At 44.2% G+C, this 24,459-nt stretch overlaps 1 protein-coding gene across 2 annotated transcripts in view; it reads right to left on the bottom strand.

Moving 5' to 3' along the window:
* The window catches only part of TNNI3K (TNNI3 interacting kinase), a 59,967-nt gene that overhangs the window by 21,097 nt on the left and 14,411 nt on the right, over window positions 1–24,459 (bottom strand). For both annotated transcript variants that reach the window (XM_086753539.1, XM_086753540.1), the window contains 12 exons: window positions 21,550–21,648; window positions 19,963–20,101; window positions 13,102–13,246; window positions 12,910–13,014; window positions 12,164–12,258; window positions 11,383–11,532; window positions 10,033–10,119; window positions 8,963–9,019; window positions 7,809–7,901; window positions 7,668–7,725; window positions 7,362–7,556; window positions 6,679–6,783 (listed from right to left, as the gene is read on the bottom strand). In XM_086753539.1, the coding sequence (XP_086609665.1) occupies window positions 6,679–6,783; window positions 7,362–7,556; window positions 7,668–7,725; window positions 7,809–7,901; window positions 8,963–9,019; window positions 10,033–10,119; window positions 11,383–11,532; window positions 12,164–12,258; window positions 12,910–13,014; window positions 13,102–13,246; window positions 19,963–20,101; window positions 21,550–21,648 (1,328 nt within the window). The remainder of the gene's footprint in view (window positions 1–6,678; window positions 6,784–7,361; window positions 7,557–7,667; window positions 7,726–7,808; window positions 7,902–8,962; window positions 9,020–10,032; window positions 10,120–11,382; window positions 11,533–12,163; window positions 12,259–12,909; window positions 13,015–13,101; window positions 13,247–19,962; window positions 20,102–21,549; window positions 21,649–24,459) is intronic.

The following is a 24,459-nucleotide window of genomic DNA, read 5'->3' as shown; positions in this document are numbered from 1 at the left end:
GATATGAGCAAGAACAGTCAAATGAGGAACACAAATTTAACCAGATAACAGCTTTCAGGATGGAAAAAAAAAAAATAAAGCTCTCCCAACCAGGGCTCCCACAAATCACCATCTTCAAGATTTCTAGCTTCACCTAAACCCAAACCTTGGGATGATAAATATAATCGTAAAAGCGTAGTGGGCTCATACAATGTAGTCATGACTCTTTTAGTTTATATTTAATCTGATTTTGGCTTCCACATATACTTTCCATCAAAATATTTAAGTGATTTGAGTATGACATGCAGAATTTTTCTGAGATCCCTGCCAGATATCAAATTAAAATATTAATCAAACACAAGGCTACACTAGAGAGACTCTTGAAGGCTGCACCCCTGGGTTGAACATAGGCACACGAATCATACAGAACTACAGACTTTTCTGGGGTGTCGGTTCAAATTCGACCTCTGTCAGCAGGGACAAAAATCATCATCGTTTTTCAATGTGAATTAAATGTACTGAGCCCTAGCTTCTACTTCAGTCTGCTCGAGGATTGTACAGACCGCGAATAAACCCAACCTGATGATACACATAGTCAAGACCTGGGCTGGCAGTTTTTGTGGAGAAGCTGAGAAATCAATAAACAGGCCCTTTCCAGACATGGTGTGAGTAAGTCCTTCCGATAGAGCAATGCCCAAATGCCCATCTTGGTGGCGAGTGTGGGGACATATCTGAAAGCAGGAGGTAGGCTCTGGAAAGGTTTTGTCAGTCTGGTACCTCCAGTGAACGCTACAGTTACTAATTTCTCTTTTCTAAGGTGAAAAGTATAACCACAGAAATAAGGTTTGGAAGGTACAGCTCAAAACCGGTATTGTCACCTCAATGGCACTTGGAAATTTGAAAACTGCAGATGAAAAAGGAACGCTTAAGCCTCTGCTTTGAGAAATGCAGCAAGATAAATCTGATCTGAGCTGAGCTGACAGAAGGTTAATAATGAGTTCAGCAGAACCAGAAATTAATTGTCTTCTGTGAAGGCCACACACAGTTTGAAATGGTGAGACCAAGCATCATTCTCCTTGTGAAACCAGGACGGAAAAAATAAGAAAAGAATCAGAAGTGTGTAATCATCCTGGCTCACAAAAGCAAGTGGTTCTGCGGGCCTGCCAGATGCGGGGGCTTCTCCCTTTCGGGGCAGGAGACAGGCAAGGCACACTCGGTGCCGGTCCCTTTCCCAGAGAATAGGGCCGTGAAAAGATCCTTCTGCCTTAACACGCTGCAGGTTTAACGAAAGGCACCCGCTATTTTAAGATTTCATAAGGGGTTTTATAACAAAGAGGAGTTGCAGACACCATCCCCATTACCACCAGGCCTCCCTGCTCTCTTTCATCTCCCTCACTCAGCCAGCTCTCAGAAACTTTTACAGACAGAACCATCAAACAAAGGTTACTCGCTCAAAAACTCGGTCCAGTCGTCTTCAGCTGCTATGGCTTAAATTAAATTGATACTAAAATGGTCTCTTTTTTATTGAAGTGCTATAATAATTGTGCCTTCCATCCCTCATCGCAGCATAAGGAGTAATAAGCTGATACATGTCACCATTGCTGATAGCTGTCAGAACTTCTTTTTCCGGAACTGGAAAGCAGAATAAAACTCCCAATTATTCTCAAAATGGAAGGATAACCCCCTTCCCAGGGTACAGACATGAAAGATTCATTTTCTTTTCTGTTCTGTCAAGCCCTGTTGCAGATTTATTTAATGCATTATGTGCATTGCATTAGATTTCAGAACTCACAAAGAGGGTTACAAGCCATGTGAAAACTTAAGGTAAAAAATTTAAGGCTCCTGTGAAGCCACTGGCAAAAGTTAATACAAGAGGGTCAGAATTTCAGTCTTGGTCTTTCCCCGCAATTGTCACAAAGATTTTCATCCAGTAATTGTGCCTGTGGGCTGACTGGGACTCGCGCTGAACACACAACTTTGCTCTCTCGCTAAAAAGTTTCAGAAGTTAAGCTACTGCCAGCACTGCGCATCAGCCGCTCCGATGTCCTTACAGCAAATCACCTTCTGACCCTCAAAACGTGGTCTGGTAAGCGCTCTGTGAGGCAGCGATACGCTGTTTGACTCCGTAGTGAGCTATTGTTTGGGGTTTTGTTTTGCGGAAAACATTATTTAAAGTCCTGCAGTGCAGAGCTGTTTTCTAACAGCCAGTGGTGACAAGGCACAAAGCTGAATCCCCGGGCCTGGATCTTTGCTGGGCTAAGACAGTTACTCAGACAGCTCCCAAGGAAAGCATCCTCCTCGGAGCTCCGCAGCGCAGCGCCCAAAGGGAACCTGTGAAGGGATGCGGGTCCATGGAGGAGACCAGTGCGAAAGTGGAGGATGTGTGCAGTCAGAGCCAGCGTGGTGAGGAGAAGGAACCCTGGCTGTAAGGAGGAGAACAGCTGGTGGACGAGGATGGTCTGCAATGGAGAAACTAGTCAAGTACAATAATGGAAAAAAAAAAAAAAATGAGGTAGTGAGAAGACATTCTTCCAGCCTGTTGTTTCTGTAGGTCCAGATCCAGGTTGCTTTCTGCACAGCAAGTCATAGCGAATCCACCTCGTACTTTAAAGACTGGACACTTGCTCATGAGGTCTGGCCTAACCAGCTTTTTTTGGTGCCATTCCCAGAAGCCTCCAGGACTGGTGGAGCCATGTTGCTGTTATCAACAGCTTTTTTTTTGTTTTGAGAAAGAAAGGTCAATGTAGAAAGCTCTGCCCAGTGCCAAGCTTTTCCTCACAGATCAACGTACTCAAAGTTTGTAATATCAGCAGTTTCTCTCTGCTCTCAATCCAGACCTTGCCGTACAAGATGGGCTAAGATCCATTTGCCACAAGAGTAAAGGTGTCTGGTTAGAAACCTGGCTTGGGCCAAAACCAAAGACCTGAAGGTCCATCCCAGTAGTCAGGACTCATGAGGGATGCCTTGTAAAAGGGGAAGAGGTGACAGTCAAAGGCAGACAGCTGTTTGCTCAAAGCACTGCAGAGCTACGCTGCGTGAGGGGAAAACCCAGCCACCCGCAGACAAAGCGACGGGCCTTTGGCATTAATGGGCTAGCAGCACCAAGAATCCTGTTTTGTCTTTAGCAAAAACTGGCATTTTCATCTAAAATCCCACAGCCCAATACCGTTAGGTGTTTCACCGCCCTTCACTGAAATACGTGCGCCCTGAGACTCTTTTCATAGCTAGAAAGGCAAGAGCAGGTTTGCTCTGCACGCCAAGGCTCAGCGCTTCCACCCGCGTCCCACCAAGGAGGCTGGCCCAGCGCGCTGACCTGCACTGGCTCTTAGCTCTCAGGAGTGACCCAACCAGAGATGTTTTGTCTGTGACAAACGGGCCAAACAAACCAAGAAACAGACTATGGGGAAATATTTTCAGTAAAAAAGACAAAACAAACAAAGAAAAGGAAAAGAAGTAATGAAAGAAAGTGACAAGGTGTTACTTGAAAGCACAGTGCTCTGCGGGAAAATAAACTGAGAGTTCTCAAACGGAAACATAAAAACCAAAACAGATTAAACAGGTGTTTGTATCTGTCCTCCCAGGGCAGTAGGAAGTATTTGCCTGCGTGGGAAATCCAATCAACAAGGACGGAAACCAATGACGTGCTCAGCATCTCACCATTTCAGTTACTAAAATATTAGAGTCTTCAAGGTGACAGGATGCCAGGACCGAGCACACTCCGCACTGAGGAAAGAGTGAGACTGGGAGGCAGGAGCTGAAGCAGCCTCAGCTGACGTTATCAAGAGCTGACTGACTTCGGGATAGATCCCTGAATGGCAGGAGACAACGGTGTAAGGCACCAGTAATACCCCAGGAAATCAGACCAGGCACCTCCCTGCCCATCACAGGGGAGCACTGGGAGCTGTGGAGCATCAAGAGGTGCAACGCCTGCGGCAGCGAAACGTCACCTGGTTGGGGCAGCCGACGGCTGCAGGGGGGATCCCTGCACCACAGATCCCTGGGGATCCCTGTGCTGTTGCCACGCAGGTGAGGATGGTTACTGTTGGAAGGGCCCATTAAAGCCCACCCAGTCCAACCCCCCTGCCAGGAGCAGGGACATCTCCAACCGGATCAGGTTGCTCAGAGCCCCGGCCAGCCTGGCCTGGAATGGTTCCAGGGATGGGGCATCCACCGCCTCTCTCGGCAACCTGGGCCAGGGCTCCAGCACCCTCAGCATTAAAACATTTTTTCCTGATGTCCAGTCTGAATCTGCCTTCTCTCTATTTTAGAACCACTACCCCTCATCCTATCACACCAGGCCCTGCTGAAGAGTTTCCTGTAGCCCCCTCATCTTTCCTGCAGCCCCCTTTGGGCACTGGGAGCCGCTCTCAGCTCTCCCCGGAGCCTCCTCTTCTCCAGGCTGAGCAGCCCCAGCTCTCTCAGCCTGGCCTCACAGCAGAGCTGCTCCAGCCCTCTCAGCATCTGCGTGGCCTCCTCTGGACCCTCTCCAGCAGCTCCACGTCCTGCTGATGTTGGGGGCTCCAGAGCTGGACGCAGCGCTGCAGGGGGGTCTCACCAGAGCGGAGCAGAGGGGCAGAATCCCTCCCTCGACTGCTGCCCACGCTGCTGGGGGTGCAGCCCCGGACGGGGTTGGCAAGCCAAGAACACACAGTTTGTACTTTCTTTTCTAAGATTTCTCTGGATTGCTCCTGAATGGCTCAGAACTTGGTTACAGCAAAGCTTTGCACTCAAATCACTTGATAATGAATTATAATTAGCAACAAATGTATTAGAAGAGAATTTAAATTGTGCTTAAGAGTTTGACTGTCCTAATGTTTCCTGCTAATTAATGGAACTGTTTGAATAAGTGATTTTAATGGACTTTCATTTTGCATTGACTCAGAATGTTTTATGGAGCTTATTATTGAATAAAAGGTGAGGATCAGACATTTCTGTCAACAAATTTTTACTTGTTCATATGAAGGCGAAACATTAAAATTTTCATTCTTATTTTTTGATATTTACTTGATAAGTAAGATTATATTTTAAAAACTTTGAATTAGAATTAAAAATTAAAGAACTAAGAAGGACAGAAAAAATAATTTAAAATGTCAAAATTAAGCATTTGAAAGGCCTCTGAAATGTGGGTTCAGGCTTTCATAAGCTAAAAGAATTTTGATAAGTGACATGGTTTTTGTAAGTATTTAGTCAATACAAAGTGCATTTAAATATTCTTCGACACAGAAATGGTACCTCGCTCCGCTACAGTAAAATTGCGGAATATGGCTTATATTAACTCAGATCAAGCCTCCACACAGCCAATACACCCAGGTGACTGTAACACAGCAGCACATCGTTCTAAACGTCGTGTGTCTGTCATACCCGTGCAGAACCGCCGCTCTGCAGACGTACCTAGCGCAGAGCGGGGTGTAAGCGCAACGGCTAACAGCAGCCACGCTCGTGTGCTCGCAGCGGGTTTCACACGAGCGGACGGATGCCCTAGCGCGCTAGAGTTTGCGGTCAGAGTGTGTAAAGCTGAATTTGTGCCAGTACTGCTCACCTAGGGCACCTGAGTCCCAGAGGACTGCCTGGAAGCGATACGGTCTGTGTGCATCTTTCAGGCTGGGATAAAGAAGTGTGCAGTTTCTTTTGCATTACTGGTCTGATTTTCTCCGTCAGTCTGCAAGGATATTTTTTCTTTTGTAACCACAAATGGAGTTATTCTTTCATTTAAAAAATGTGGCTTCCAAAGCAGGTACTCATTTTTGAAAATACCCTTTGGGACCCAAAGTTCTTGGGAGCTGAGAGAGGACTCAAGACACGATCACCACATACGTGCCTGGCTTTCACATTTGTTGCTAAGGGGCAACGCCAGAGACAGCACACCAAGTTCAGCGGGCTTTCAAAATGAACACTTCTGTGATTTTTTTTTTTTTAAAAACCCAAGTATTTACGTTAGTGGCAAATGAAGAGCTGTGTGTCTGACACGGAAGAAAACCCACTTTGTGGCTCACTTCACCCTCCTTTTGAGGGATCCTCTCTGTAGCAGCTGTCCTGTCAGTGCTGGTGTGCGTGCGGGAGCTGGTTCTGAGCAAACCGCCACAGCTGAGAAGTGCTCAGCGCTAGCTTGCTTTTTCTGGTTGCTCTTCTTTAAATACATTTGCGGGTAATTTAGGTTAGTGGCCTCCCAAAGCAGAAGTTAGAACAGAACCACTACGCTGAGAGATTTCTGGTGTAGACATGACAATTTCCACTCAGTAGAGATGTTTCCTGCTTCTAACAGCGCCTGAACATTGGTGGGCCAGGCGTGAGAAATACTGGTTTTTAGCCATTGCATCCTTTAAAGACAATTACAGTTCAGCAAACGTGACTTATAGTGGTTTGTATAAAAGCTGAGGGGTTTTTTGACTCCAGTTTCCTTTACAGAAGGAAAGCCGGACAACCGACTCCCGAACAGTCTCTCCTGGTTCTTTGCCAGCGGCACTGCCAGCAGACACCCAGGCTGGGATCTGCCTGTGGTACCTCCATCAGTGTCAGCATTGGGCATTGCCCCAATTCCCCAGTCCAACTGGTACAAGCAGCCCTTTCTCCAAGCCCCATCAGCGTTAGTGAGATCCTGCACAGCTACAAGGTCTGCAAATGCAGATGAGACTGCAGACCACCACTGTTGCTTTGGGGCCTCATATTCCCTGAGGTTTTAGGATAAAGAAAGAAACTTACCTGTTCAGATCACGATGTATGATGGGTTGTGTGAGATTGTGGAGGTACTCCATGCCTTTGGCAACATCTACAGCAATGATTAACTTAGACTGCAGATCAAGGGTTCTGTATTTAGAAAAAAAAAAAGATAATATTACTCAAAGTTAATAAATAGACAAGAATTACCTATAATTATTTTTATCTGTAAATCATAGAACCTTTAAGATGGTTTTAAACACAAAATGATGTTGTATAATCTATGTAATCACAGAATGGTTTGGGTTGGAAGGGACCTTAAAAACCATTAAGTTCCAACCCCCTGCCATGGGCACGGACACCTTCCACCAGACCGGGCTGCTCAGAACCCCGTCCAGCCTGGCCTTGAGCACTTCCAGGGATGGGGCATCCACAGCTTCTCTGGGCAACCTGGGCCAGTGCTCCACCACCCTCACAGTGAAGAATTCCTTCCTTATATTCTTCCTTAATGTAAATGTATAGAATGTCAAATAATAACTAAATTAAAATGTTGTGATTACTTATTAATTTCCCTTGTACACCCAATAATCTGAATCAAAGCTGAAGTTTTTCCACTGTGTTACTTTCTCTATTGCTTTATACTGAAATCAGTAACGGTTACATCAGCATAGGTTTACTAGTCTTCCAAATTCTGTCCCACAAGCCCAAGCAGAGAGCGAGCAGAATACCTCTTCTGCTCGTGCAGCAGGGAGAAGAGCGATCCTCCAGAAATATACTGAGTGACTATGGCAAACTGACTCGGGTCGTCCAAGCAAGCTCCCACAAACTGGATGACACAGGGATGGTTCAGTCGGCAGAGAATGGAAACCTCACGGCAGAACATGTCCACATCCGATTTGGAGCAGTAGGTATTGGCTCGATAGCTTAGAATTTACACAAGAAAAAGCAGTAAGGCAAAATATTATAAAATATGGAGGTGTTTACTTCAAACTAGGTCATTAACCAGACAGGATGGAAAAGTCTGATAAACTTACCGTTTGATTGCGACAATTTTATTTCTGCATCGTCCTTTGTATACTTTTCCAAACGATCCTAAAAGGATTTAAAATAAATCAGCGCCAATATATTATTATGAAATCAGACATTTTAAATAGATGCATTCTTATTTCTGGTACCTGAGCCGATAATCTCGTGGAACTCTATTTCGGAGAGCTGAAGATGGAAATGCGATGGCAAACCAGCACGGAGGAGGAGAACATCTGCCTTTTCTGCAAGAGAAAACACTTGTCCTGGTTGTAAAACGCAAGGGGAGGGACAGAATCTAAGCACTTAACTTCCCAAAATCATTGCACGGTAAAAGCTGATTTTTCTCCCATGAATTGGCTGAGCGGTGATCCTATTCCCTTCTCTTCTAGGAACCACAGCAACCCCCCAAACAGACAAGTACTTGCAACTCCTGTTGCCTTGGGCTTTCTTGGCTTTCAGATCTTATCACTGACCAGCGCTGGCCCACTCTGCCTGTACCACATCACGGTTGTGAAAACTCTTTGTAAGGGGAATTGGGTCCTTTTTCTGGTCAGCTAGCGCTTGTTGCTGATGGAGGGATGTTACTGCAGATCTCACTGACTCTTTAGTGACACGTGGAATCTGAATTTTGCAGCTTAAGTTAGTTAGAACACTTCCCTACCTTGGTGATCTTTCTGCTTTATTACTAGAAAGTTTACCAGAACATTTCTAAATGGAACATGTCAATGCTGCTATGCAAAGGATGTAAGGATCTGATTATATCCAGAGTGAATATTTGAAGTGGAAAATTGAAAGCACCCCCAAAAAAATTTGAAGGACAAATATCAAGTATGAAGTACAAATGTACACAAATATGAAGTACAAAAACATCTGAATGTTTTGTGAATATGTGTTTCAGATTAACACAAATTATTTTCAGACAGAATTTTTCTTGTAAAGATAATCCAGGTATTTGACGGTGGAATTCAGTATGGTATTTGTTTGCATTCCTGGATGTGTGTGTATTTCATTAGTACTAATTCACAATCACATCCTTTTCTTCAAAGAAATAAAAACAAATATAATTTTGAAGTAAATGAAAACAAGATATCTACAGGAATTATCATGATGCTGAGCAGTAAAGATAAATATATTGTTTCCTAAAATTATCCTAGGGAAATAGAGCTGCTGCTTATGCACATCGTTACGTTTCTGAACAACGAAAACCCCAGGCACAATGAACCGTGCACAGTGTGTTTAGGCTGACAAACTCTTGGGTAAAAAGACCATAATAGTTCAAGTTGTCCCTTGCCATTGAGAATACCTTTAGTCATGCTTTTAATCTTTCCTAGAGGGGATGGGACCGACACATAGGAACCATCTGGAAAAAAGAGAACAGAACGAATTTCATGGAATTCAAAGACAGTACCCGCATCTGCACTGATAAATCAACAAGGGAATGATCGCTCAAAGAATGAAAACCAAAGGGGTGAAAATGCACACAAACACACAAGATTGTGATGATATATTGCCGCGTTCTTGACAGCCGCTTGCACACGGCCTCACTGAGTGCTGGGGCACATCGCCGGCGCGAAAGCAGCCCCACGTACCCTGTGTCAGCTGGGCTCTCTGGAGGAGCTCAGACCAGAGTCACCGACTCTGACATCTGGGCTGCAAGTACCTTGCACGGTTTCCAAAAGATATCAGCTTTCTCCCTGGTCCAAAAATTTCACCTCTTGCTTTTCTGTTTCAGTGGGAGCCGAGTTCTTTCAACGATCAGCGTTAAAACAAACACAAACCACCAAAATCTGTCTGGGTTCATATCCACCCTCTCTGCAGGCAGCACTCTCAACGCGCTGCAGCACGCTCTGTTCATCCACCGCCTGCGTTAACGTTCTTCTTGCCACTTGTCATTCAATTGCCAATACAAATGAATATTTTGGTGCTGAAAAGGGTAATTAATTTTTCCTAAGGGGGAATTAGATATCCAAAGACATTAAAAAACCATGAAGGGGACTGAGTATAGAAGCATACCGAATGTCAGTAATCAAAGAAGCATCAGAACTAAACACCACAAAGAGAATGCCTAAAAAAGGTACTCAGGATGTGAAAAGGTGTGACTAGTGATTACTAGAGATTGATCATAATCTCACAGCCTTTAGCTCTTCTTTCTAGTGAGTAATACAAAGTGACAACTCTCTTTGAAGATAAAGGAAGAGTTTTGACATAAATAGAGGGTATCTGGAAAATGGGGATTCTTGTGACACTGATTTCCTTTGTGCCAGACAGGATTGATCCAAAGCTCCCTGTCGTCCATGGAACATTCCCAGAGACATCACCAGCCTTTGGATCAGACCCTTCAGGTAGAGAATGAAGTGATTTCTCAGACCAGACCTCCTCCAGGCTGTGAGTACTCATTGCAGGGTGACTCATCTTGAGGTCTCTTGTAATGCTTCAGGAGGGTCACAATGGCATCGTGACCTAAGGAAGAAAGAAGTAACAGAAGGATTTGCAAGTAAAGGCAATACTATTTTTTTAAATTGATTTATATGAAATCAGGGGATTTAAAAAAAAAATTACAATGTGCCTATAAAACATGTAAACAAAGATACAGCAATGCTTATCTGAAACATACCATGATTCTTAACTACAGAAATATAAGGAAATACTTGCCAATAAAAACAAGCATGCTATTTTCACGAGGCCACCTCATCCTAAGGTGTGATACAGAGTCATAGAACTGCAGGATGGTTTGGGTTGGAAGGGACCTTTGACTGTTGTCAACTTCCATTTTAGGGTTTTCTCTATTGCCACATATTTTAAAATAGAGGGAGGCAGATTCAGACTGGACATCAGGAAAAAATGTTTTAATGCTGAGGGTGGTGGAGCCCTGGCCCAGGCTGCCCAGAGAGGTGGTGGATGCCCCATCCCTGGAACCATTCCAGGCCAGGTTGGCCGGGGCTGTGAGCAACCTGATCTGGTTGGAGATGTCCCTGCTCCTGGCAGGGGGGTTGGACTGGGTGGGCTTTAATGGGCCCTTCCAGCCCAAACTGTCCTGTGATATCACTTAAATTAACACAAATGTTAGCCCAAAGAGGATGGTCACTTCACCAAAGCAATGAAGACAATCCTTAAATAGCCTTCCACAGTCTGTAGGGATGGAACGGCAATGCCAGGGAGAATAAACCAAAGGGTTCCCCACACAAACACATGGCTCTTAAACATCGATTACATCCATAAATGGATGTGAACATCAAAAACATTTTCACGAAGAAATAAAGCTTTTTAATCTGTGTGGAGTTAAGAACAGGACAGAAACCTGGCACATCGCTGACCATATAGGACAGTATTACAGGACCCATGGGAAACGCCTTGGCTTGACCCATCTTAAGGTCGCTGACTGATTCGTTGCTCCTTGCAATGCCTCCTTCAGTAATAAAACTGAAACTCCTCATGCACACACCAGAGGGAGAAACAGCCTCTCCTGAACAGGCAGCACGTTTTCTATTTCAGCAGCACATAAATACTCCTGTCCTTGAGCCGGTGCTGAATTAAACTGGTGTTTAACAGAGCATCTGAGAAGATACAGAAAAGTGCTGGTTTTTATAACCCCTTGTGCCAGCAACGGGAAATCAGATGGTGAGAGCTCCCGGTCCACAGGGACCAAGGGGCTATCTTGTACCGTGCGCTCCTTCCTGTGCTGTTCTTACGGATTTTGCAGCAGAAACTAGAAAATTGAAATACCTTTCTCATAAGCCCACATCAAACAAGTCTGCTCATCTTTTTCTCCACTGGACCTGCTGGGGTCACAAGCTACCAGATTCATATCAGCTCCGTTGTCCAGTAAAAATTGCACGAGTCGAATGTGACCGTGGTAGCAAGCGCAGTGTAATCCTAGAACAGCAGAGAAGCACGGTGAGCACAACCGTCAGAACACCACGATAGGGCTTGCAGCAATGACTGTAAAGCATAAACTGGTTTCCTTGATAAAGGAATATATTATCAAAGAAATACTTGAGGCAATAGGTGAAAAGAAAATATTAGCGCTGCAAGAACCAATCTATTGCCTGCTACATAAAATGTCAGCATTTATCACCTGCAAAACGCATTTAACAGCTTTGCACGTGAGGAAAAGCAAGCAGAAACAAATAAGACTTTTTTTGTTGTTACTGTTGTTGCCTGTAGTAGGGACATAGGGGTGGGCAGCCCTTCAGACCCTATATCCCAGATGCCCAGTCCATAGAAGAATAACACTTTGGCACAATTCTGAAAACTGCTTAGCAATAGGAGAACCAGTTTACACCAGGTTTTTTCACTCATCTACAGGCTAACGAGCCTGACACGCCCTCACTGAACTCTTGTCAGTTCTGTGCCTGCTTACAAACACATTTCAAAAAGTTTGAGATCTGTCTGAAAGGGAACTGGATGCTGATCACCAGATTATCACAGGAATGACCCTGGAAATCCCGACTGTGTGGTTTTGGGTGCTGGTGTATGCACTCGTACTCAGTAAGGATGATGTTACCTGTGTGCCCGTCTCTTCCCTGGTGATTGATGCTTACGACATTCTGGTCAAGAAGAAATTTTACAAGTTCGATGTTCTTTCCATAGGTGCAAGCACTGCAAAGATAAAGGGAAAAGTGAGTGCTATAGTCCATAAAAGGACAAATACCTTGAGTAGCCAAAAATTTAGAAAGGATTACACAGAGATAAAAATGTAGTAACAGAATAAAGGACCTGCAGAAATGTGCAAACGCATTATTAATCCACCAAAGCATGCTCATTGCTGTCATTTCAGAAACATTCTAATTATTCTTGTATAAATTAATTTTGCACAGTTATGCAAAATTAACACAGTCTGTTTTGCAAAGTGCATCTTAAACAACACTTTACGAACTTCCAGCACCGTGACCAGACTGTGTTCTGCCACCTCATTTCTGATTCGGAGTACCCGGGCTCCAGCAGGTTTCCAGGCAGAACACCTCTAAACTCAGCCTCCAAACCGGGCAGAAAGAGAAACCGTTGTTCATACGGGTGTTGATGAGCCTGACGCCTCCCCTACGTTCCTCTCTCTCCCCACTCACTGTCTGGTTCTGCCTCCTACTTCACGTCCTCTCCTCTATCTCAGGAACCAAACTGAACACCCGCGTTGAGCTCACGGCTTGCTCTGTTCCTCACCCGTCCGGTGGTGACACATTTGTTATTTCGGGTGTTGTATCGCATGCATGTATCAGTGGAATTCTGTAGACAACGGCGTTTTAAACATCTCACCTGTGGAAAGCCGTTTCACTGAATATGTTTTCTTTCGTGAGACTTTCTGTTCCCGAGAGCTGAATTATTTCCCTGACAACTTCAAACTTTCCATTGTAACAGGCGCTGCAGATGAAGCCGGGAAAGAGTTAACGCCACCAGCTTTCTCAGGAGCCCCAGCCAGGTAAACCAGAGCTGCCCCTGCTGACTCACAGGTGCAAAGGCGTGTCTCCATAGATGTTCACCACGTGGGGCTGGACTTCGAAGCGGCTCTGCAGCAAGAACTTCACAATTTCATGGTGTCCGAATCGGCAGCAGAAGTGCAGAGGAACGTGATCTTCGTTATCCTGAGCGTTCACTGCCATTTCACCCAGAAAGAGACCAAAGAAAGTGTTTTATACTTAACGTAGCTTGTTTCAGATGTTCAGTAATGCTTTGTGCGCTGTGTGTATAAGCTACAAAATCTCCTTCTAAAACATTTACAGTCCTATTTCTTCGAAATGTCTGTGAGCTGTCATGTATCTAAACTACATTACTCAGTGCCATCTGTAGTACACCGTCAAGGTGATGTTTTGCAGTAGCAGATGTATTGAGTGTTCTGATGCAGCTTTCCATGGCTGAATCCCAAGTTACAGATGACCCTTAGAAAGAACAACCGCTGTCGGTACGTTATAACGTGAGCAAAGGTGAGGAACGTAGTTACTGTACGTAAGAAAGCAATACACTGAGTTACGCCACACGCATGGAACAGGAGTTGTCAATTACAGATGCTAGGAAGAAAAGTACTTCACCGTTGCTCCTGGGAAAGGAAAATCCAGTTGGTTTTATGGTTTATGTTAGCTTCCTTAAATAGCAGGATCAAGGGCTAAAGTTAGTTATGCAGTGCCAAGAAAGAAATAAAGGAGACAATAAGGATATGTTTTTCATAGCCTCTGCTAAAATACAAATACAGTTATACAAATACAAAAATACAAATATAAAAGGCAAGAAAGGAAGAAGAGAACTCATGCAAACTTCTGGACTACCAATGTAACGTAATTAGCAAACACTAATACTGCACACTTTTTATCATGAACTTCCATTTAAAAATGATTCTGCAGTAGAACAACGTAAACCCAACGATTCTTCAGAGCAGTTATTATCAAGTGAGCAGTGTGAGACTGTGGCTGCGTTGGTCCCAATAACAAACACGACTGGGAACACTCCTGGCACTGAGGCCAGGATCACAGAACGGCCAGCAGTTACCAGTAGGGTCAAACCATTTTAAGGGCAGTGGCGTGCAACCTGTCTACTGGGGAGCAGTCCCTGGAAGATCCTTGACCCATAGGTGGGAACTGTTTGAGACTGCCGGTCATCCTGGACCACATCCACGCTTGTTGACAGGACAGGCAATTGCATTGCAGCATCTGGGGAAGTTCTTGGGCACGCCTGGAGCAGGTGCGGTGTACCTCAACGTCTATCTTTAGTAGGAAGCAAGGGAGAGATTGGATAAAGCTCCAGGCAGAGTGCCCCATCGGTAATGATACATACAAATACTGTTTCCATTGTCCAAAAAGGTCTTCATGCAGCTGTACGAGAGAGCACGTATTTCTGTGATTCTTAGTATACGTCTTTCTATGGTTAAAGATAGAACAACCACCACTGGTTGATACCGTAACTGATAGAATTGACAAGTCCAGTCTACTTCGTACCACATTTAGGCCTCAATTCAGTCTAGTACCAGATCTTTGAGACAAGAAATTAACAGACCACTCCATTAGAGATGTCCAAACTTGCACTACGCAGGTCTTTAGCACAACTTTGACAAACACCTCTGGAACAATTCTTTCCTATGGCTGAGCCTCCTCGGGACAAAGGGTAAGCCACACACGTTCTGAGGTTCTGCATTTTGTTTTTGTGAGTGTGTGAGTATAAGAAACAATGAAAATTAAAGTAAATTCCTATTCTGAACTCTTTCTGAAGTAATGCTGAATGCTCTCAGAAACTCAGAGTCCTTTAAGATGAGCTGAACTTGCAACTTCACTTATGTCTAGCGACAGTTCCAAAGATGAATTCTGTTTCAGGCCAAAAAAATAGAAAAAGAGGGATTTTTTGTAAATTATATTAAGCTTGTGGCCCACAAATATCATTAACTTCCCCCACTAACCTTCACAACAGTCTTATATTAAAAGGAGTAAAGAAAACTTAACTGTTTTATTTCTCTATTCCAAAATAATTCTTCACTTTATGGATTCATGTGACACCTTAGCCTTTATTTTTTATTATGATGCGGTACCAGACAGGTTCATTCTGAAGAGCAATAAATATGAGGGGAATAAATGCCAAAGTTTTATAATAAGAAATGTCATTGTTCTAGAATATGTACCCACAGAATGGCCTGAAGGACATCAGGAGGTGCCAGGGCCACGAGCTTTTACAACACAAGGTGTAAGCTGGAGTGAGGAAGGAAACATATCTTCTCCTTTGTTTATGCAGTTGAAAATGTCGCCAAGTATTTGCAAGCAATGTCCTCTGCCTCTGGAAGGATATATAACTACATCATTGGATGGTGGCTTTTGTTTTAAATGATAGCATTGTGATTTCTAAATGAAACACAACAGGTAAACTGGAATATTGCCTTAAAAAAAAAAGGAGACGTTCAGAGTCAAAACAAAAATTCAGTCAAATACACTTTAGAAGAGAGTTATGGCGAAGAAGTGCATCATAGTGATTCAGGAATCACTAAAGAACAGTAGATGAGAGTTCTTCAAATTGAGATTTTAAAGTGTTTTTATATCAAATTGAGGATAGGGAGTACAACCGTCATGGCAGTCAGAGACCAAAAATTCAGGTTACCTTACAAATAAACAGCAAAAATGAGCAAACGCTAAGTTCTTGTCTGGAACAAAATTGAGTACTGTAGAAATTATTCTGAGGAGTCAGATGTTTCTTAGGTGGAAAGTAACAGGTGAAACGATTTCAGTAACTAAAAGGATGAAAAAAGAGTGCAAGTCCATTTCAAAAAAAGGAAATTGCCCAAGTCCCAGTGAGTGACAATGGTTTAATATTCAGAGGAGCACAATTGAATGTGCCTGGATTTTTAATATCAAACACTAGTTTAAAATTTAAAATTGATTGTATTTGGCAGAGGTGACTGATTTTCAAAGATAATTGAAAAAAGAGGAGCTGCAACTCCAGGCAGCTCGGTAGTTCTGAAAGTAGACAAATGTTATTAAAAGACTATAGGAGTCACCAAGACAAAGAAGCTGTTTTATGTCATGTGGTCCCTGAAAGAAATCTCTGGGACCAGCAGTTTGAAGAATAATAAGAATTGGCATTTAGCTTACATGAAGAAAAGGAACTGCTTGTTTCCTAGCCACCAACTAGCTCTCTAAGTCTGTAGATTCTGTTTCTTAGCTACCCCATCGGGCTAAAAAACAGTTCTTAAAGTACGAATTTTTTCTTTCATTTTGAAAGGAACAGGTTTTGAAGTTATGCAACCATCTACGTTAGAAGCCCTACTTCTACATTCAAGCATTTGAGAAGCAATTATTTCCAGGCTCTCCCTGGTTTCAGATAAATGGAACATAAGAAAAGTGGAACATACTGATAATTATGAATTCCCATTAATTGTTTAAAAAGCCCACCCTTCATTCATCCATTCCTTTTTCTGCTGGAGTGTTGGGACATGAGAAGTGTGGCCATACAATGAAGCCAGCTGACCACACAACAACAGGCAAAACCCACAGCTCTTTATTTTCAATAATCGCATGTTTCTTCCTTCGTGTAAGTGGCAGATGAGAACGAGAAACAACAAATAATTGATGACTTGGACTTCTGTTCAGAAGTCAGCCTTCCTGAGACCCAAACATGTACCCTTCTGATTACCAAGGGGCTCAGCAGCTCGACAAGACACCTCTCAAGGTCAAGACCATACCCAGCCCACCGCTGAAACCAGTGAGTCAGCTGGATCCAACGTGTTGCTGAATACGCGTTCTTAGAAACCAGATAGAGAAAAGTCTGGTGTGGGTGTGAGCGTAGTGAAGCTACAAGAACAGGAAGGAGACAAAAGGGGTTCAGATCGATGAAACGAGGAAGGAGAAGGGCTGTCTAGGAATACTGATGTTTTCTTACGGTAATGAACTTCATTTTCTACTTTAAGAAAGTCTTTTCTTAGTTTTGTTTATTGCAATCATCCTAGGAAAAAAAAATCTACCAGATTACAAGAACTAATCAAAAACTACGAGGTGATACTTTGTACCCTAATTATTGCTGCATTCTACCATTTGGATATTCTAAAATACAAAACTGAATTTCCTGACAGAATAAATAATGCAAGTTGGTAGCAATCCTATCCACTCATTAATGCAAACAAATCTCTAGGAGATTGGAAGGCGTGAAGGAGGAAAGAAGGAGATAGAAGTTGATAAAAAATAAACACAGAAATAAGAAATTCCATACAGGATCAGTTTTTAAAATCTCAAGATAGTTAGGACACTTGAAGTGATAGCAGCTTGTAATGGCATCTTGCTCTTTGAGATATGTTAATGATCTCAGAGTGAATCTGGAGCTTAAAGGAATCTGATCAATACCTCACGAAATATGCTTGAAAGACCTTGTGTGATTTCTGAAAATACACGGAACTTACTTAGGCTTTCCCTACAGTATTTATGTTAAAACAAATTATGATATGAGTATCTGGAGAAGCAACTGTACTGGTAGCATACTGGGTTTATACACATGCGTATGCAAAACGAACATTTGTGATGGTATACACAGGAGCAGTACATTTCTGCTGTATGATTTTCTTGTATGTTGTGGTTGGGTTGAAGAAGAACCTTGGCTGTTGTCAGCAACTGCTCTGTTTCAGCAGCACTCTGACCTTTTCAGCCTGATTTGGTGGTCACTGTTTTTCTTCAGCTGCCAGGGCCCCAGAGCCGATCAATGAATCGGGTAATGCTAAAGAAACAGTTCAAGTTTATGACACCAATTACTGGTCTGCACAGAATACTGCCGAAATTTCTCCAAGTTATTTCAGCAATTACTTTCATTCCTAGGCATTTAAGAGCTGTTCCTCCGCGGCTCTATTTATACCAAGTTTCAAAGCATGCTTTGTGAGGAGAAGACTTCCCGCTTCCACTCTCCTCTTCCTTTTTCAAATGCTGAAGATGCTGATTTTTAAAAAAAGAATCTGAAATGGTGTCCCAGATTCTTTTCCTTTTGGAATAAACTAACTGATAGTGAACCTCCCACTGCCCTGTTCTGTTGAGGGAACGTCTCTCCTCCCTCCCCTCGTTATAATTACATCAGCTCAGCACACACGCCGAGACTGAAGCCACAAGAGCTCACAACTGAAAAAAGCACTTACAGATCTGAGTCACGCTGTTTCTCTCCACACTTTTTACTGCACGAGTAGGAGGTGTGCGCTGTAGGCAACACTCACAGAAAAGGTGCATTTATAGCTGAAGTCTAGCAAAGAGGAAACCGGGGAGAAAGGCAGCCCTGGTGCTGCCAGCGGAGCCGGAGCCGGGGTACGTGAGCGCTGCTGCTGCTGGCACTGCTGAGCGAGGAAGCAGCCTCCGGGCTCTCGTCCCTGCTTCAGCGCTTGTCAGGGAACGGCAGCGCGTCGCGGGGCCAGCACTGAAGGCTGTAGGCTTGAGGACACGGAACTTGTGCAGAGCGACCACTCGGCTGCCCTCTCCCGCAGTCAGCTGGTGGGTGTCAGCGGGTGTCGGACCAGGCGAGGTCAGGAAAGGGCTGAGCTGGCATTTCACACGCTTCTCGAAGGTGGCTGTGCAGCATCTCTCTGGGCCCTTCCCCTGCCACCGCCATTGCTTTCAGCTCACGAAGAGCCACGCGCATGGCTGGAACCAGACCTCACACAGGGTGCTAGAGCAGGAAGCAGCAACTGAGGAATTTTCGTAACAACTTGTTCTTTCTACAACATGCGGGATTTTTGCAGCAAATGGTTTTTTTGTTTGTTTGTTTTTCCAGTTCTGCTTTTCCAGGATCAAATCGTGATATCCCTAGGCAAATTGAAAGTAATGGAAGTTTTGCCATAGACTTCAAGCAGACCAAGATTTTACCTGGCATATTGTAGATGTAAGTAAGAACAAGGGTAATGATGTGTTCCAGAGATGTATCACAGATCAGTACTTTTGCAAGTAAGGTACTGTTTCTTGTGAAAAAATTTCTATTATTCTGAGGATAAGAAATTAACTTCCAAATAGTTTTAATGTTGTTTAGTATATAAGAACCTCTACATTAATAGTCTAAATATACATAGAATTTGACTGTAGCAGATGGGAATATGAGTAAATGTATCGAAGTAAGCAGGAGCTGAGTACAGTGGACAAAGCGAGAGTACATGCTGAGAAGCAACAGCATGATGGACAAAGTAAGAAGTACGTGATGAAGAACAACGCTACAACGCCAGCCAGGAGCGTGAACAGCGCATGAACAACTACCAGATACCGATTGGTTAACCAGCGCGTGATATGACAATTGACTGGACAATGGTGGGGTGGTTGCTCGTGCAAATAGTTGCCCTACAGGGACAGAATGAGCATCCGGGTGAAGAGTACAAAGCACTGCTTGTAAAAATAAACTTTGTCTCACTGGCACCATGAGTGAGTCTGTGCTGCGATATGCCACAGTGAACCGTTTGCGATTTCTCATCTGAATTATTTTAAATTACTTGTTGTGTAATTTTGACTTTAAATTCTTCACCTGTACCTCATTCACTAGGAGTTCACTACGTGTTGCAGTAATTTTGACTGGAGACACCTACCACACAGCCGCTCTGATTGGATGAGTGCCTCCATAGTAAGCTACCTCTGTATATTAATTTTGTTTGCTGCTGCTGTTTTTCACCTCTAACTTGATAATGGAAACAGAATGCAGGGAGATGACAAACCAAGCATACTTAAGAAGTAAAGAAAGCTCTCCAACTGCTCTTTTTTTTTCTTTCAGTCACCCAAAGATGATACACAAACACGCACAAGGTATGTCTTAGGGACCTAAATTCAAGATTCAAGGCCTGACTCTGTTTATAAAACACAAAGTTAAAGTTGATTTAAAAAAATCTTTTCTTACCATCAGCTTTGCTTCCCTCTTCCACCAAGAGCTTTGTAATGTTGAGAAAGCCCTTGGCAGAGGCCAAATGGAGAGGCCTGTCTCCAACTTCACCACTCGCGTTCACATCAGCTCCAAACTTTAGTAAGAGGTGGGTCACCTAAATATTTCAAAGCTAATTAAAATATCACATGAAAATAAATCTTTTGACAAAATCAGATAGAATATTGCATTGGGTAATAATTTATGTGGGCAGCTCTAAAGTTAAAACAGGGAGAGGAGATTGAACAGAAAACTCATTTTTGAGTTACTATTTCTAACAATATTAAATTCTTAAAAGCAAGTGCTCATTCGTTCTCTCCAATGTTATGTATGGTGGAGGGCTAGACACAAGACACATTTGCTTAACTGACCAGTCAGCATAACAAAGCAAATGCCCTCAGTCCACAAATGTCAGGGCCTTGCCTTCCGTTCTGAGCAGCGTTTATCACAAAAACACCACGTGCTGTAGCGTAATCTCACAAGGCTGTGCCTAGTTGTTCAGAAGTGGCTTACGGCAAACTAGCAAACTAATCTCTCAGCCCAGCACGCAAGGAGTTTCTTAAATTGTGCACACATATGAAAAGGAGGATCTCAGGAAGACATCCCTGGTTCACACCCTTGCTGTCGCTCAGCCACAGAAGCGGAGCATTTTCAACCTGTGCGCCTGGACTCTGCTCTTTCAAAAGCTTTTCCTACAGCAGCTCCTCAACGCACTAAAGGAAAACACACCATTGAAACGAAAAATACACTCTACCTAGAGGTCATCATCTGACACTTAAAATATCCCAGAATGCATGCTTTTAACCAAAGAAACATGTAGGGAATGACATGCAGGAGCCAGAACAGACCCATTATTACATTTCACATGAAAGGGCGACTCGGGGCAAGCGACTGCACTGCTGGATTAACCGTATGTCAACGGTACTTCAGCAAAGGAGAGTGAACTTGGTGGTTTGGTGCTAGCTTTGGTCAGCACTGCCGATGGTGCTCCCGCCACGGTCTGTGTGAGTGAAGGAACCACACAGTCGGACTTCTCGTGTGCACAGTACCGCATGGAGAATCCTGCTCTCTAAGTGATCATTTTCCCCAGTAGCTTAAAAGTGGTCACAATCTAGTTTGTGAATTCCAAGGAAAACCAATGGGATTGCCATTTAATTATCACTGGGAAGTGGCATTCACCTCCTTGGAGAGGTTTCACAAACTATACTCACAGTCCTCCTGCAATCTCTGAAACGTGGGATGAATAAATACCAAATGAAATTTGCCTCTGGCTCCAGCTCTGTCTGCAGGTTATCAGAGCTAGTGAGACAGTCCTTTGTTTCAAGAGGTCTAGGGGCAGACGTAATTTTTGCTGGGAACTAGCACAGAGTTTTAAAGCGTAGAAATTTCCTGTTGATGTTCAGACCCTTACAGCAACCAGAGATTGGCTTAGAAGTGTAACTTCAGCGTGTGAGGCCTTTTTTGTGGTAGGACCCTCTCAAATGTAAAGCAAAAGTATCTAACACCAAACCTACGGCTGCCCTGGTGTTCCGCTTCTCAGCTTTCCGAAACCCCCCATCCTGATACCTGCTCGTGGCCGTAATATGCAGCGATATGCAACGGGGTGAAAAACACCGCATCCTGAACGTTCACGTAAGCGCCGTGCTGCAAGAGAATATCCACAGCCTGCAAGGAAGCGAACAGAAAACTCCAGTTAGGAGCACTGTATACAGTGGTCAGCTGGTAAAACAGGATTTTGGAACCGTGCATCGCCGGTTTGGGAAGCAGAAAGCCCCAAACCAGCAAGCTGTGAAGGGGAAGGACTGCACAACGCGCAGAAACGATTAACTTACAGTACTGGCACCGAACACTGAATGTCACTGGTGCTTTACAAATAAGCCCGAAAGCGTGTTTGCCAGTAAAAGGAGTGATTGATGAAGTACAAGGCACAGAAATGACTGACTGGATTTTCTCAGAATAACCTTCAATTTTCTTTTAACCATTATGAACCAGAGCAGTATGTATCAGTTTTTAGAAGTAAAAACCACCAAATGAAAGGTCCTTTTAAATGTGAATGTGCGGAGGTAAATCCTCAGGCATAATTCCCTCGGTGTGTAACGGTTTCTTTGTATTTTAAAGGATAATAGACCTTTGGCTTCAATAAATAACCGTAAGTGTTTTCTTTCAAATTTCTCCTTTTTTTTTTCCTTTCGGGAGGCCAATGTTTTCCCTGGACAGCTAGGAATTATCAAACATTGGCTTTCTGCACAACTGTCAAAATAGGAGCCTGAGTGAAAGCACTTTGCTTACCCACCCACGCCTACGGCCGCTGTTTCTTTTGGAGCGCAGGGGAGTCTACGCGCTCAGGGCTCGTGCCGTGGGTTGTTTGAGCAGCTCTACACGTCGTTTTGAGGAACGTTAATTTGAGTCTAACAGTGGTGGAAGATGCTGGAGCATGGATCCCCCACAGCACAGTGAAAAATGGGGAAACACCTCCCTGGCGATGGGAAGGACCGACAAGGGGACGGGGTGAGCTGCAGTGCTGCACCATTCACACCTGCGCCTCCCCACGGAGATTTCCACTGGGGATGCCGATCTCTGACAGCTGGGACAACACACATTTCTGTCAACCGCGACCTAAGCTGAGACCACCAAATCCTTTCACACACACAACAGTGGGGCCAGGCATTTAAATCCCTGTCATTCTCAAGCACTCCGAGAACGAAAACCTGTTACCAAGCAACATTAGTGCACAGGGATTATTTCTTTACACAATTTAAATTGAAATACATTTTTCCCATGTGACTGCCTGAGCACATTTTCTGTGTGAGGTCTGTTCCCTGACACACTCCAGTGTGTCCATTTCCTGTCAGTTTTAGCCATTTCACCATGGTACCAGCTGTAAGCAGCACTGCCGGGCCGTTTCTGTCCCCTCAGAACACGCCTGTCTCCTCCAGGTATTTGTACACATCGATAAGATCCCAGCAGATCCTCCTCTGCTCCTGGCTGAACGATCCCAGCTCTGTCAGCTTTTCCTCGTATGTCAGATGCTCTGATCTGAGAACCAGCTTCCTAGTCCTTTGCTGGACATACTCCAGTAAGTCCGTGCTTCTCCTCTGGGAGCCCGGCACTGGACACAGTACTCCACGTGCCGCGTCACCAGTGTGGGGTGGTGGGGAACAATCCCCTCCCTCAGCCTGCTGGCAGCACTCTTCCCAATGCAGCCCGGGATGGCTTTTCCTGCACAGGCACATCGCAAGTCCATATTCAACTTGTTGTCGACCAGGACTCCTAGGTCCATTTCTGCAAAGCTGCCTTCCAGCTGCTCAGCCCGCAGGGAAAGTAAAGTTCACATTTGAAAGAAATAGCGATCATGAATCATAGAAAGGTTTAGGTTGGAAGGGTCCTCTGGAGGTGTTTAGTCCACCCTCCTGATCAAAGCAAGGGCTGATTTTAAAGATCAGGTTGCTCAGGGTCTTGTCCAGTTGAATTTTGATTATTGCCAGGAACAGAGGTTCTCACATCCTCTCTGGAAAGCTTTCAGTGCTGCACCACTCTCATTGTGATCCCCTCACCCAGAATTCCCCTTGCTAAATCTCATGTGCGTTGACATCCTTTCATCCTTTTGCTTTGGATGTCAAAGAAGAGTTTGATTTCATAAAAATCTTATGAAAAATCCCCTGAGATCTTTAGAGAAGACACCCTTATAGCAGCTGAAGAACAGTTCAGTAACAGCCACGGCACAGGCTCTTACCGGTGGAGTATTAATGTGTTCAGGCAGCAAACGGAGAACACGCTCAGCTAGCGGTCAGTTAATACAACAGACTCCCTCCATTGCCCATCGCCTGTCCAGATAATTTTCAGTATACTAATAGCTTGGTGGACCAGAGGTGGGGAACAGAGTCAGTTAATCTGTTATTTAACAGTGTCACGGTTTAGCCCCACTGGGCAGCTAAAGTACCACACAGTCGCTCACTCACTCCCCCCCTCCCCAGTTTGGTGGGGAGTAGAATCAGGAGAAAAAGAAAGGCAAAACTCATGGATTAGGATAAAAATGCTTAACAGAACAGCAAAGGAAGAGAAAAGATAGAGGGGGAAAAACCCCCAATAACAGAATATGCTAAGCACATGATTCCCAGTACAGTAGCTCACCATAAATCCTGACATCCATCTCCCTTCTGAACAGCAAAAAAGTCCCCCCAGCACCGTCCCCACTTTATACCCTGAGCATGATTCCATGGGGTGGAACAGCCCCTGGGCCAATTGGGCTGAACTATCCCAGCTGTGGGCTAATGAGTAAAACCTATCCCAGCTGTGTGCCCAGCCCCAGGGGCCACCAGCTCCAGCTCCTCTCCCAGCTCAGGTGAAAATTAAGTCTGTCCTGGCCAGAACCAGGGCAGGCTGGAAAGATGCAGCATTAGCATAAAACGCAGGGAATGAAGGAAGAAAATGGGGACTTTGTGCACCATTTAAATAGGCTCACAGAAATTTAATTTT

Source organism: Chlamydotis macqueenii, chromosome 8, assembly GCF_036417535.1.
Source record: "Chlamydotis macqueenii isolate bChlMac1 chromosome 8, bChlMac1.mat, whole genome shotgun sequence".
Lineage (NCBI taxonomy): Eukaryota > Metazoa > Chordata > Aves > Otidiformes > Otididae > Chlamydotis > Chlamydotis macqueenii.
Note: the sequence above shows the minus strand (reverse complement) of the source record. Positions and strands in the feature narration are given on the sequence as shown.